The sequence below is a fragment of the Lipophrys pholis genome (assembly GCF_963383615.2).
Source record: "Lipophrys pholis genome assembly, chromosome: 17".
Taxonomy (NCBI): domain Eukaryota; kingdom Metazoa; phylum Chordata; class Actinopteri; order Blenniiformes; family Blenniidae; genus Lipophrys; species Lipophrys pholis.
The window spans coordinates 1,822,806-1,837,158 of record NC_137643.1 but is presented as its reverse complement, the minus strand read 5'-3'; the positions used below and the strand labels follow the sequence as shown (position 1 = coordinate 1,837,158).

The 14,353-nt window shown below is 41.9% G+C and overlaps 2 protein-coding genes across 7 annotated transcripts in view; one reads left to right on the top strand and one right to left on the bottom strand.

The window, feature by feature from the left end:
* Positions 1-1,255: 1,255 nt before the first annotated feature.
* LOC308122363 (putative thiopurine S-methyltransferase) lies at positions 1,256-7,295 on the bottom strand. 4 transcript variants are annotated; one of them, XM_080484138.1, is made up of 10 exons: positions 7,060-7,204; positions 5,725-5,830; positions 5,096-5,218; positions 4,789-4,881; positions 4,573-4,705; positions 3,181-3,233; positions 3,017-3,091; positions 2,546-2,631; positions 2,415-2,459; positions 1,261-2,274 (listed from the first exon to the last, which is right to left on the bottom strand). In XM_080484138.1, the coding sequence occupies exons 2-10, from the start codon at positions 5,787-5,789 to the stop codon at positions 2,156-2,158; spliced, it is 792 nt and encodes a 263-aa protein (XP_080340264.1). In that variant the 5' UTR covers positions 5,790-5,830; positions 7,060-7,204; the 3' UTR covers positions 1,261-2,155. The 4 variants fall into 4 exon arrangements, with proteins under 4 accessions (XP_080340262.1, XP_080340264.1, XP_080340261.1 ...); XM_080484136.1 differs by lacking the exon at positions 5,725-5,830 and having other exon boundaries at positions 1,256-2,274; positions 7,060-7,295; XM_080484135.1 differs by lacking the exon at positions 5,725-5,830 and having other exon boundaries at positions 6,954-7,068.
* Positions 7,296-9,684: 2,389 nt separating this feature from the next.
* Positions 9,685-14,353, top strand: part of ext1c (exostoses (multiple) 1c) — a 91,631-nt gene continuing 86,962 nt past the window's right edge. Inside the window, exons 1-2 of one of the 3 annotated variants that reach the window (XM_080485594.1) lie at positions 10,633-10,829; positions 14,050-14,161. The gene's annotated coding sequence lies outside the window, so the exon portion shown is untranslated. Of the gene's footprint in view, positions 9,897-10,536; positions 10,830-14,049; positions 14,162-14,353 lie in introns of those variants that run through there. The other 2 variants (XM_080485592.1, XM_080485593.1) reach the window with 2 other exon arrangements.

Genomic DNA, 14,353 nt, shown 5'->3' with positions numbered 1-14,353 from the left:
TCGTCTGCTGGTCGACAGCTGGAGATGAAGACAGAAACATGCTCATTGAGGTTTGTTTTTTTAAATTTATTTAATCTTATATATATATCACAACAGTCTTCAGTGTCGACTGAATGTTTCCCAAAACTCACTTGACAAACTCCAGAGTTTGGGATTCATCAGTCCACACCCAGCGACCAGCAGGCTGCGAGACACTCATCTGAAGGAAGGAGTTCATGTCAAACATTTAAAAGTTGACACCAGTTATAAAATGTGCTTGGTTTTTTATTCATAGTGAGAAAATGTCAACAGGAGAACGGTACAAAATCCCCTTAGTGAACGTGTGTGTGTGTGTGTGTGTGTGTGTGTGTGTGTGTGTGTGTGTGTGTGTGTGTGTGTGTGTGTGTGTGTGTGTGTGTGTGTGTGTGTGTGTGTGTGTGTGTGTGTGTGTGTGTGTGTGTGTGTGTGTGTGTGTGTGTGTGTGTGTGTGTGTGTGTGTGCTCACTCACACTTCTCGTGTCCTGGAGATATCTCTGCGTTTCTCTCGGGAATAGTTGGTAAAGTTTTAGCAGGCGGCTAATGTTTGGCTCCGTATCCTGGCAACGGCCAATAGCGAGTGAGGGAGGGAGGGCGGGTCAGACATGACGCATGTGTGACGTCACACCCCGGAAATACAAAGCGTGAAATTGGCTTCATAAATAGTAATGAATTGAGATTTCTGGACTTTTGTTTTCAGAAAGACTATACAAGTGATAAAAACCTGTTGAGACTTTCTTTTGCAGTGTTGTAATGCAAACTACCCATATTGTTCTATTTCATTTTGTTCTGATATCAGACTCTGTGAAGTGTTATTGTTCTTTAGTTCTGGAGGCCAGGACCCTATTGTATTTCGTATGTTTCTTTCGTCTTTGTTTTTTGACTCCTGACGCCTTTTTGAGCCCAAATTTCACCCAATAAACACGTTTAAAAACTCGCCAAATTTTGCACGTTCATCAAGACTGGTGAAAAATTTAAGGAAATGTAAAAATTGAAGCCCAGAGTGCCAAAATGCGCTAAACACTGACACTAAAACGACCACCTCGGCCAGAGAAAATTGTCCCCAGAAACATGAATGATGTTGAGCTCTCAGAGCTGTATATGTGAGTGATTGAACGCAACGGGTGCCAGTGAGGATTTATGTTACCGGATCTTGTTCGGTTTGTTCAACAGATGTCAGACAGAGATTTACGCGTCTCTCGGGTCCGGCTTGACCCAACATCAGCCACGCAGCCTTCGTGAAATACCCACAGAAGCCTTATTTAATGGGAAAAGTAGCTTTCAACAAAGTACTTTCTGACATACTGTATTTGCTCACAAGTTCAAAAATAAAACATGAAATGGAGAAATACTGCAGTTTTTGTATAGATAAAGTGGTGGGGGTTGTGGGACACAATCTGCAAAAGATTACTAATCAGATTTTAGTAAAAATAAAATGTGAATATCCTAAGTCTGCTTCTCAAGCTCGAGGTCACAGCTCCCATCAAATGTTTCAGATCCAAATTTTACTATGTTATAAATTTGTTACTGGTGGATTCTTAAAGCCCATGTCTCACTTCTCTTTTCAAACTGTGTTTTGTATTTTACACTAAAACCTTAAAAGTACTTGTACTGTTCTTGTGAATGCATTAGTGCTATTCAACTTGTTTCAGCAAAGAAAAGAAAATACTGACTTCTTGTTAAGTATTATCTTTAATTCCACTATATTTCTTTTTTCTAATATACAGGTACTTAAAAAATTTTTTTTAATTAATATCGGGAAAAAGTTCAATATTTTTTGTCAGCCATTTCAGAAAGTCAAACTGATATTTTATATAGATTCATTGCACATAAATTTAAATATTTCAAGCCTTTATTTCTTGTAATTTTGATTATTAAGGCTTACAGATAATGAAAACCTAAAATTCAGTGTCTCAGAAAATTACAATCTCACACAAGACCAATCAAAAAATGTTTGAAACACAAATAATAATAATCAAATTTTATGAGACACTGATCAATCTGTGTGTAATGAAGCTATATAAAATGAAATGACAAAAAAATCCTGAACTTTTTCACGATATTCCAATTTTGTTTAGATGTACCTGTGTGTGTAACAACTCTTCAAGGCTTCTCAAAAGAATTCAACACTTTATTGTTTTCAGCTGGTCTTTGGAGTGATGAGATGCACGTTTTCAGTCAGGAAGTCGAGTCCCCAGCCTCGATGTCTGTCCATCAGAGCGTCCAGCGACTGCAGACGCTCGATGTCACAGCTGCTTCCTGGATACAAAACGGGAAAGCGTCGGGAAAACGGCAGATTGATGACAGAAAACTAAACGATGTCAACGTGAGCGTCCTGTCTCTTGATGATATGTTGGGTTAAATTGCGCGTTATGTTTTCTTGACTAGATGCAACTTACCAAACAGTTTGTGTACTTGCTCATCGGGCACAAAAAATGGAGGACCTGAGACACAGACGCAGTCAGAAATACGAACTCTTTCATACATGAATGTACAGATTTTGCTTGAAAGGTCAATATTTAAGACGTACCTTGATATAACTCAGGATTGTACAACAGAGTGTCCAGAAGGTATCGGCAGTCTTTGGCCATCAGAGATATAATGAGAGCAGCATATCTGCAAAATATAAAAGGATCATCAGGCGCGTCATTTTATATTTAGTTCAAGAGAGTTTCGTGATTATCTCATTGTCAGAGTTCACATATTCTGTTCAGCTTCATCCAAAGGGACCAAAGGTCGATTGTCCATCACAGGACAAACACACACACACACACACACACACACACTCATTCAAACCTACTGGCAACTTTCAATTCACCAATTAACCTTAAATGCATGTTTTTGCATTTCTCGGGGGAAACCAGAGTACCTGGAGAAATCCAGTGTCGGGAAAACATGCTTATATTTGACACCCCTGCCTTCAATCAAGGTTCGAACGAGGAGTCTTCTCACTGTGAGACCGGAGCTCTAACCACTACACCTGCACTCAGTCCAATCTTACTTTTCTCTGTCTTGTGGGTTGATGGCCACTAGAGACCCCCTGTCCCATATGGCGCCGAACTGACCCTCGATGGAACTGTGGAAATAAGAAAAAAACAAAGTGAATACCTCTGCAGTTTTCACACCTTTATTACAAAGTACATGTGTGTTTTTGTCTTTGCTCACCTGGAGAAGCTGTACATGTCGCACTGATACAGGGAGATGTTTTTCTCTGAGCTCTGTGGGACAAAAAACGGTGTGAAATGACGTCTTAAGCCCCCGTTTACACAATCAAAGAAGTGAAAATTGTTGTTGTGTTTTCAGAAGAATGACCATTTAAAAAGGCAGAAATGCTGAAAATGATGCAGTTAGCATGCCGAGCCACTAGTGGGCACTGTTGGTTGTTTTTGTAATGAAACCACACACACGTGCACGTTATTACAGTAACTGTCAAATATAAAAAAAGTCCCCGGAGAATATGGACTGGGAGCCAGGATACCACAGAGGAAAGATTAATCTTATTGTCCGTCTACTGAGCATGTGCAGAAAAGGTGGAGCAGGAGCGTCTCTCTGAATTGACACGAAACGTTATTTCCAACATGTGGGCAGAAAGGAAATTATTCAAAACAACAAAAATAAATAAAAACACAGAAAACAAATAAACATACCAGAGCAAAGCAAAGCCAAAACAATACGTAAATAAATAAACAATACCTCAACATATCCTAAAAGGAGCCGAACGAAGCCTGAGCTTATTTTCTCCCGCCCCGTCTGCACCTCAACAATTAGTCATCCTGCACCCCATTGGTTATTTGTGTTCATATTTACAAATAATAATAATAAATATATATAAATTAACAAGAAAAAAGTACCTAAATAAATAATAAATCATTATTACACCAGTGTCACAGCCTGTCCTCCTCCCCGGACTACGTGAAAACCATATTTTTGAACTGGGCTGTGATTGGACACTGCCTGACCCCCGCCTCCAAATCCATTCCACAACCCCACTCCGTATATAGACGGACAAAATGACTTTACTGTTGTGCGAAATCTACCGTGTTTTAACTTTAAATCCCCTCTCCAGTTAAATCCCCACCTCTGCAATAAAATTAAAATATATTTATGTATGTATTCATACACACAGATTGATAGTGGCAGTAGTGAACATTTATAAGTGTTGCCCCAAACCTCTGCACAGTAATTTAGACATGGTAACACCAGTGAAATGTATAATATGTGCAGAGATTTGTGGCCCAGGATGTTTTTAACTTTATTGATGACTGAGATGCTTCTTGATATTTAGCTTTGAATGTGTTTAATGTTTAATGTTAAATGTTAAAGCTCCCTTTTGTTCCGAGTCAAAACCAAACATGCAGAAGCTGCTTTTACTTCATAAGTTCTAAATATTTAGAGCTTTGTCAATAAAAAACCGCAGGGCGGTTCAGCTCAGACTGTTAGATGTTTTTCTTTTTTTATCTCTCCACCTCCACCTCTCTCTCTCTCTCTCTCTCTCTCTCTCTCTCTCTCTCATCGGTTAAATAAAAACACTCCTGGTTCCATATAGAGCGCCCTGACCTTGAAGACCTTCGCTCCCGATACAGCGGGCACCGGCTCCTCGCTGTACGTCATGTTGTTCTCTTCGAAGAACTGCCGGATGGCTTTTTCAGAAACCTCCACGCCGACCACAGAGTGACCCATGTCCGCCAACCTGCCGGGAGCACATCAGAGAAGCCAGGACTCAGGAGCCGGCTGCGCTCCGGAGCAATCGGGACTCGGCGAGGATTCTCATACCACTTCATGTCCACGGCTTTGCCACACAGAGGGAAGAAGAAGCGAACTCCCGACCGCCCGTTGAGAACTCTATCGATGTGGCTCTCCAGCATCCTGTCGGAAAAGAAAAGATAAAATATATATATTTATACATTTCTGTTTGGACATTGGCTTACATAACCCAACACGTCTTTGTTGACGTCCTTGTTTGCGTTGTAAATAAGTCATTTGCTTGTGCCTCATCTGGGCCTTCCTGTGGGATCACTGCCGAGCATGCAGCACATTTACATGTAATCTTGTTCAGCCACAGGTGAAGTTATTTCTTTACTTGTGCACTTCAGGCTGATGGAAGCCGATGCGGTCGTCCTGCCAGCGCTCCTCCCACTCACTGAGGGCCATGACCCGGTCCGCCTGCGGTGCCAGCATGCTGGTGATGTTTGTCTGACCCCGCCTACCAGGAGCCGGCAGAGAGCAGAGAGGCGGGTCAAACTGGTGAGTAGTATTCATGACTGTGAGGACTTTTCAGAAGTGGAGCCTGAAGTCAACAACAATTTGATTGAAGCCGCGTTTACACTGCATTTTGAAGTGAGAAACACAATTATTCCGTTGTGTTTCTGGAGTCTGTGTCTGAGAACAGTGGTCGAGGCCAACAACTTTCTGGAAAACACTCCCACTCCATCTCCGTGGAAACGGGGGGGGGGGGGGGGGGGTTCTAACTGCTATCACACATGCACTACACAGCCGTAGTGAATAGTTGTTCTGCACATGCTCATTAGCTGGACGACAACAACAATATTTTTCCTCCGTCGTGTCGTGACTCCTAGTCCATGTTCTCCTGGTGCTTTTATTTTGACAGTCATTGTCATAGCAAAACATTGTCGTGTAAATACAAAACTTTCCAGAAACAGAAAACACAAAAACAATGTGTTTTCACTTGTAGTAATATCACTTAAATACCTTATGCCACCAAAACATCTTAGCTGCGGAATAAGATAGCGGAGCATCCGGTGCAGGACCACCATGTTCCTACAGTTTCTTCCCCCAGGCTGTGGGAGCACTGTGACTGAATGAACAATGAAAAAATGACTACTAAGAACTGTCTGCACCTGGACTGCACTTTGCTCTTTATCATGTGGAATGACTGTCTGACTACCTGCACTATTTTTATGTCTTTTATATCCTGCTTTTATATTGATCTTAACTGACGAGTACACTATTTTATTCTTATCTGCCTGTACACTTTCATATATATTTATCCCCTGTTTTTACACTGCTTTTAACCAAGGAGTACACTATTTCTTTTTCTTGTACTCAGTACAACTTAAATGACAAATAAACCTTGAACCCTGAACCTTGAAAAACAAAAAAGCAATAAGAAAATAAAAGTATTTTCATCATAAAACATTTTTTTTGTCATACTGCCGTCATCCGCTAGTAAATAAAAACATGTTTTTTGGACAGAATTTGTTGTCGGTTCAAATGACTTTCTGTCGCGAGATCTGCAATCTCCTTGACAAAAAGAGTAATTTCTTTTACACTTTCCACGAAAGCAGGTTTAACTTTTAAAATGAGTTTAAAAAGTTGTACGTGCAGTTTTGTAACACATTTAAAAGCTCTTACTTTGCATCTAAGATGTTTCATAACTTCACATTCGATATTTTAAGTGGAAGAAAAGCTGCACCAAAATGCACAATTTCAGAACTGATTACATTGCAAGTGTAATCTTTAATTCAAAACCGTCAACGTAGGCTGTGACAGCTGCAGACTGTATGTAAAAACTTACCAAAAGTCCATAAAAAAGTTAAAGTTTGTGACTGATCCTGACTCTGTTTGCAAACCACAGGTCTGGTAAATGATTACATGAAAGATCCAGCTATGTACACACTCAGTAATCTCTGTAAACAAACTGCAAAAATCAAATCAAATCCCCCATTATTTAAATCACAGTTCTACTTTTGCCTTCCATGTGATTATAGACATATTATAATAGACGTGTTTTGGGGTCACGTGATCAGTGACGTGAAGGGCAACTTAGTTGTGCAACAAGGGAAGCAATTTATAAAATACAAGAGTACATTTTGCTTCTTTATCGCTGCGAGTATGAACATTAATGTGATAATAAAAACAATAACAGTCAAATTATTCACCTGTAACACACAACAGTGTTATAACAGGTCTCGGCTTACCCAGCAGCAGAGTGACATATAACCAAGAACAGGCCTTTCAGGAGGAAATCTGAATCCCACATGTTTTAAATTCAATCTTATAACGATCACAATCTTCGAAGTTTACCTTGAATCTGAAAGAGGACGAAGCTCCGCAGGACGCGTTGGTCAAACGACTGTTTAATAATCAAATAACCTGAATGTGAGATATTCCAGTCCTGAAGTTTGCCTGTCAGGCAACCGGTTTCGTTCACCCTCGACGAGGGGATATAGGCTTCGAGGTCAAAACGTTGCCTGTAAAGAGAAATCCAGGAAATAATGAACCCAAATCCACCTTTTATTTACGTATGGGAGGACGCTTCCGGGTGGGAGGAGCCTGATGCTGCGTTCATGTTACAGAAGAAAGTACGACATTTTAACACCCTGCGTGACAAGGATTCCTGTTACAGTTAGAACAGAAATCCATGGAAATTAAAAATAGATAAAAGACAACACAACAATTTCATAAAAACAACCACACGGTCTACTGTTATGTCGTCTTATAATTTGCTAAATGTAATAATGCAAACCCATTTCTTACCCCCTTCATTTCTAATTTGAAACTGCAGAAGACAAATAATCATTAAAGAACCGTTTCCATTTTCATCCAACACAATTTTACAATTCTTGACAAAAAAAAAATAGAAATATGGAGAGGAAAAGTTGCAAATGTTTTCTGTGGACAAAAAAGTGAAAGAAGTTCCACTTAAAACACGTTCTTGTGTGGTTTTTGTTGTTTTTTTGTTTTTTTTTTACAATTAATTTGATTACAACAGTTGTTCTTTCTGTGACAAAAACATTAAAACAACCGAACATCTATTTTATGATTGTAAATGTAGTCCTGTTTTTTTTGGGTGGACTAGATTGTTGTTTTGTGTCATTGTGGCTCTAAAAAAGAACATGTTTCATTTGGTGTACTTATTTAGTATTCATGATTTGTCCATTAACACAATTTTAATTACTGGAAAATTCTAAATGCATAAACCTAGATTTGTAAAAACACATTTTCATGAGGAACTGTGGGACTAATTTTCATCTTTGAAGTGTGTGGATCTGTAAAAGTTTGTAGTAGATGATTTTAATCTTGTAGAGAAACCGGAGCCATTTTGTAAAATTAATTTGTTTTTTTCTTGCCTCTGAAGATGATCATAATGTCCTCATTATGATCATGTTCCTACATGATCATTGATCTGGATGAATGTGCTCAGACTGCCAGCCCCTGTGACCCGGAAACGGATTAGCGGGAGAAGATGGATGGATGAATGGATGGATGGATGGATGGATGGATGGATGTATTTCATGATACAAGCCTCACAAAGGCTCCTTATCAAACCCAAAAACATTTTATGTTTAGATAAGTTGAATCTTATCAGTGCAAAGGTCTCGTCATTTATCAAGTCGATTTTCTTCACGTGACACAGAAACTCGGGATTAAATGTAAATTCTAGATAGTTTCATGTTGCTCCTTATCGGCCCTCTTGTGGTAAATGCAAAGCAAAGCTGTCAAGAAAAGTCAAGTTAGATCATATCGAAGTAGGGTCAAAGTCTTATACAATTATATATATATAAATAATGATTATAAATAAATGTTAGCTGAATAAGTTGGTGGTTTGATATGTAAATTGACAAGAAAATGTAAATATTTGAGTCAAATTATAAGTGAATAACTAAAGTAATTAGATATCTTAACAATAATAATAATAACACACACTCACGCACCTTCTAAAAAAATCTATATAAATAAATACATCTATCCAGACATTCACACAGAAATACACACATAACATATATGTCTAGTTTGACATGTCTGAAAAGAGGGAGGATGCACAATAAACACGACATACAATTAATCTATTGACTTAATTGAATATTTTCTTCAGTTTATTTTATGGAATCCGACTGAAGGTTCATTCAGACTGTGACAGCTGATATCGATCCTCAGGAGGCTGATCAGCGGTGAGTCTCTTCTTCTCCACCTTGCAAACTGATGCAGGACTTTTCTCCTGCAGGAAGTGGCTGAGGAGAGCTCAGGGATGATGACTACAGCAGGACACCAGGCGGCGCTACAGTGACAGAAATCTGAGTTTCACTGCAGAAATTAGACGCTCTTTCTCCTTTTTCCTAGATGTGATTGTCTTCTACCTCATCAAACAGACAAAGGCATAATAATCTGGTTATGTAACTGTTAAAGTACATTATCCAACATCGAAACGTCTCGTCCATTGTGTGTCAACGATAAGACACATTCTTAACCGGTTGTTTTTTATTTGGGGGGGGGGGGGGGGGGGGGTCTGAATTTGTGCAATTGTGTGTTTATTTCCAACATGACAAAGACCCATTTCTGAATTTTGATACTATTTTCAGTGATGATGTGTCACGAGCTCTGATCTGTTTCGTGGGAGTGGTGGGACTGCTGGGAGAACCTCAGCCGAGATCAGCTGCTGACCCCTGGGCAAAGTCTTTATCTAAATGTGCGCCATTATTTACAGTCCTCCGACCTTTCCGCAAAGGCGACCAGATTTGTTATCTGTGGAAACAATAAACAGCATTTAAAGGAGCCATCGGAAGCCAGGCCGGTCCGGTTCCTGTGCGTAATTCGGTGTTTCCAAAGCGCTCCAGTTGCGCATGCATCCAGATGTGTGTGTTTTTCTTTACGGCGCGGCGGAGACACCGAGGAGCCTCTGAGCCAATCAGCGTCGCCCGGGGGCGGGTCGTGTGTGAACTGTTGTGGATATGGAAAATGGACAATTTATCACGCACATTCATCATACATTCACATCCCGACGGGGGAAGCTGCTCCTGTACGCCAGATTGATCCGCAAATGTCCGGCCGTGGCGTGAAAAGGAAAAATAAGCAGCGAGGAAGAGGAGGAGGAGGAGGAGGAGGAGAAGGAGAAGGGGAAGAAGAGCGTGGCTGGCCAGCCGGTAAGATGAGCTCCGTGTCGTGGGTAGAAGTGGGGATCGGACCGGATGATTTTTCATCCCGTAAATGCGTTTATCTGAGCAATAAGATGATCCGGTGTCGCCGCACAGTCCTGCGTAATAATGGATTTCCTACGTTGCTCCCATCTCGCCCTGTGATCTGGAGACACACGCATCACCATTGCAACCCATCTTCATAAATCGGCTACGCGTTTGCGTTCATTGTCCACATACTTGTAAATCAGTGGGAATGTTCTCTTAAATGAGCCTTTTCCTCCTCGAGGCAGCACCGGGCGCGGTGTTTGCGCGGCGCACCTTTCTCACTTTCGCCGCTTGTTTGAAATAGGAATCACCCTCACCATCACTGTCACATGTAAAATTAGAAGAGCTGTGTCGCTATGAGGTCAGTGTAACCTGAACTCTCCGTGAGAGCAACAGGGGCAGAGCAGCAGCCTTTTGTTTGACAGCCGCAGCCTGTTTCAGGAGCTCCAGGTGGAGCGGCTGTGCGCCTGGAAGAGGCGCGTCCTGCACGCAGGAGACACACACACACACACACACACACACACACACACACACACACACACACACACACACACACACACACACACACACACACACACACAGTGAAAGATATTTGGAGGACAGACGCGAGGGGGCGGCGGGACACTCTCGGCCATGGCTGGTATTATTCTCTGGTGTGCGCGCAAGTGTGTGAGTGTGCGTGTGTTGTAACTTAATCACATTGTGAGGGCTTGTAAACCGGGAACGGGGCTGCGCCGAGGGCGCAGCGGGACCGAGGACAAGTTGGTGTTGTGTCCGCGTCCGGCTCGGTGTCACCGCGGCTCAACAGTTCAGTGCGCAACTGGACCGACTGTCGGAACTGGATGAACCTGCCGCCGACACCTGCAGCGGTGTGTCCGCGCGCTCCCGAGGCAGGTAGGCAAGAGAAGACAAACCAGCAATATGTTGTATGTTCAACCTACAAGTCCTCAGCACAGGTTGGGAACTGTTCATTTCTCTCACTGGACAGATGGGCTGTACCCAGCTACTATCCAAGAATATTAAATAACGTTGCCTCTAGTTCAGCTGTCACACTGTTTCCACTTGCAAAATAGTTGGCTGCATTATCAAAAAAAAAAAAAAATCAGTTTGGTTCAGGACGTGATCTGAATGTGAACCGTTTCCAGAGAAAAACTCTCAAATCAGACTCTTGATGAGGATTGGAAAAAGACTACTAGTTTTACTCAGCTGCCCTGGTGGGTAGTGGTTGGCTCTGCTGCCTCACAGTGAGAATCTCCCTGGTCGGAATCTGTCTCTAAAGAAATGTGTTGGTTATTAGTGTGCCAGGGTGAATCAGCAGAAGCTTCATGGTGAAAGAGTTGTTAAGTCTGATTTCCACAGGAAGAACATCCCTGGTTGAAGGTTGAGGGCCTGATGATGCTTGTTGTCTCTGTTCATGCACGACTTCTCTTCGACTTCCTCCCACAGTCCGAAGCCAAGCAGCTGAGGCTCATTGTTGATTCTCAACTCAGGGTGAACTTATCAAAACACTCATAATGCAACAGCTATAGGAGAAGCTTTTTTTTTTGACATTTCACTTTATTTTGCAGTCATTAAAATTGGTTTTATGCTGAGATTTGGAGAAATTTCCTGTAGTAATTATTTACTTTTTGTGTAAAGTATTTTCATCACGTACACTCTGGACCACAACAAAGAAAAACTTCAAATGTTAAAAAATTTTTTGGCACTATTATACCGGTCCGGCTCACTCAGGACAGAATTGGGCTGAACGTGTTGCATTGAGTCTTGAAAACATACAGTTTGAGGCTGGTATTGAAAGGAAAAGTTGTTCATAGTTCATTTTTAACACTCAGTACAAAGTTGCAGGAAAGACTTTGGTATTGGGAAGAGTTTGCATGTGTGAGACTCAGTTCATGACTCTGGTGGCTCGTTTACAAAACAACGATTTCAAGAGAAAATGCTAAACCTTCTATTGCGCATGCGCACCAGGGCTGTTGTAAAGAGTTCTTCTGCACGTGCTCAGTAGAGACAATCAGAACAACGTTTCCCCCGCCGTGTCGTGACTCCCGGTCCGTGTTCTCCCGGGACTTGGTAGTTTTATTTTGACAGTCACCTTAATAACTTGGTCATCTGTTCATAGTAGCAGTTAAAATAACTCATATCCTCCTCTCTCCTGGTGGAGATCCAGACAGGTCTAATTATGACACGGTGGGGGGGGGGGCCACACTGTCACTTTCAGGACCCTCTTGTTCTTTTCCGTGCTGAAGGCAGCTCTTGATAAACACTGGCTGTATGTTTGTGGCTGCAGAATCCATTTGGAGCCTCCTGCAGTAATACCTGATGGATAAGTAGTATTATATCACACCTTTGCACAGCAGTAAAGTGGAAGCTTTTTTCAAAGCACCACACTTTAACATCGAGAATACAGTAACCCTACATGACTGCAGCTTCTCAATACTGTCCACATAAAACCTGACGACCTTCAAATATTCGCGGTTTCGTCGTCTTTATTCAGTTCAAGCTCTGGCTTCAGGGATCCCAGCCAACAGGTTGCGAGTCCTTCACAAACTCTACAGACATACGAGCTATTCATTTTGGAAGGATCCTTCTCGGTGCTTCAAATAATAATGAATTCCTGAGAAATAAACAAGGCTGTTGGAGTTCACTGCACTGACTGATTACAAGTTGGGGGTTTTTAATGGGAAAAAAAAAGAGTGACTTCCTTGATCCCAGTAAAAGTGCTGTCATTATCACGGATGCATTAAAAAAGAAAAAAAAAAGAAGAAAGGCTCTGAGAGGTCGGATCTTGACAACAAGCCCCACTGGATTTCATCTGATTTATTGAATGACTTTTTTGTAATGGCAACCTCTTCATCTTTATGGGATTTTACATTTGTGATGGTGCTGTAATACCCAGCGTGGTGATTAGGAGAGATACAAATCTTCTCCTGTCAGAGCAATGGTGGAAATAGAACGTCTGCGTCCTCCAGAGACCCTGGGCATATCTGAATGTGATGAAGAGGAGCAGTGGGAAGGTTTTGTCACGATAGATGTGGGAGTATTGTGTGACTGGGGTGGATCATATATGGGGGAACTTTTCTGTGTTGCACAGGTGTCAGTCCATCTTTTGGGAGCAGTTTGTAGGTTCAGTGTCTTGCTCGAGGACATTTTGACAAGTGGACAGGTCAAACTGGCAACCTTCCCATTAAGAGAGGACCCGCTCTACAGTTTTTGATCTTCATTCCAAACGCCGGGATGTTTGGAACGATGAGCGTGAGTTTAATGGAAACTACAAGTTTTGATGTAAACTCCGGCGAAAGAGGTTTGATTTGAACTAAGGACTCTGAATTTCAGTCATCTGAGACTTCGACAATCAGCGTGTCAATCTCTTAGTTTTTTTGCATTTCCGTTTCAAAAAAGTTTCACGTTTACGAGGGCGAGATTCTCAAACCGATGTATGTTTCCATGGTGACGGTAGAAAACGATGTAATTTTTCATGCAGGGCCACTCGTTGGTACTGTTGGTTGTTTTGTAATGAAAGCACACACACACATACGCAGAGATCAATACGCTATAAACAATAACAATGGGACTACACAAATATTCATGTGGACAGACGATCAAGTTGGATTGTTGTTGCGGTGGCTGTCAAAATAAAACTACCAAGTCCCAGGAGAATCTGGACTGGGAGTCACGACACGGCGCAGGAAACGTTGTTGTTGTTGTCCAGCTACTGAGCATGTGCAGAGCAACTATTTACCAAGTATTAGCAGCAGCAGCATTTCCGCTATCTACATGGAGACGGACTACGAGTATTTTCTAAAAGTTCCACCTTGGGAGTCGTTCCCAAAAAGTTGCGATTTCAGTCACTCTGAACATCGTTGTCGTCTAAACGACTTAAAGCAACAAGTCGGCCTCTGCAGCATGTCAGTGTCTCTAGTCATCATGTAATCTGACTTCTTAATGCTCTTTAATAGCAAGGTTTAATGGCCAAGGCACAATAGCTGATTCAGTAATACAAAATATTATGTAAAGTTGTCATGATTTGGATCTTTTGAAGTATTTTCAACCAACACTTCTTCATGTCAGATGTCAAGGGCGCATGACTGATTGTGGCCCCCTCTTCCTTATCCAGCCATCAAATCCTATATCTCCCCCTCGGCCTTGTCAAGGTCAGGCCCATCTGATCTGAGTCCTGCCACAGGACTGCCTCCAGGCCGCAGCTGCAGAGATAAGACCGCTTGCAGGTAGGAGACGCTGCGAGCGCCGACCGCTTAATAAGGCAGATGGACGTGGCTGCGGACTGTTTGTGCTGTCAGGTGCCCCAAACACAGAGCGGCATGTGGGGGTGTATCAGTGTCCTCACCAGGCTTTTTCCACCCGTTTGTGCTCGGAGCCACGTGCTGGTTTTCCACTGTGATCCGTCTCTCTGTCTGTGT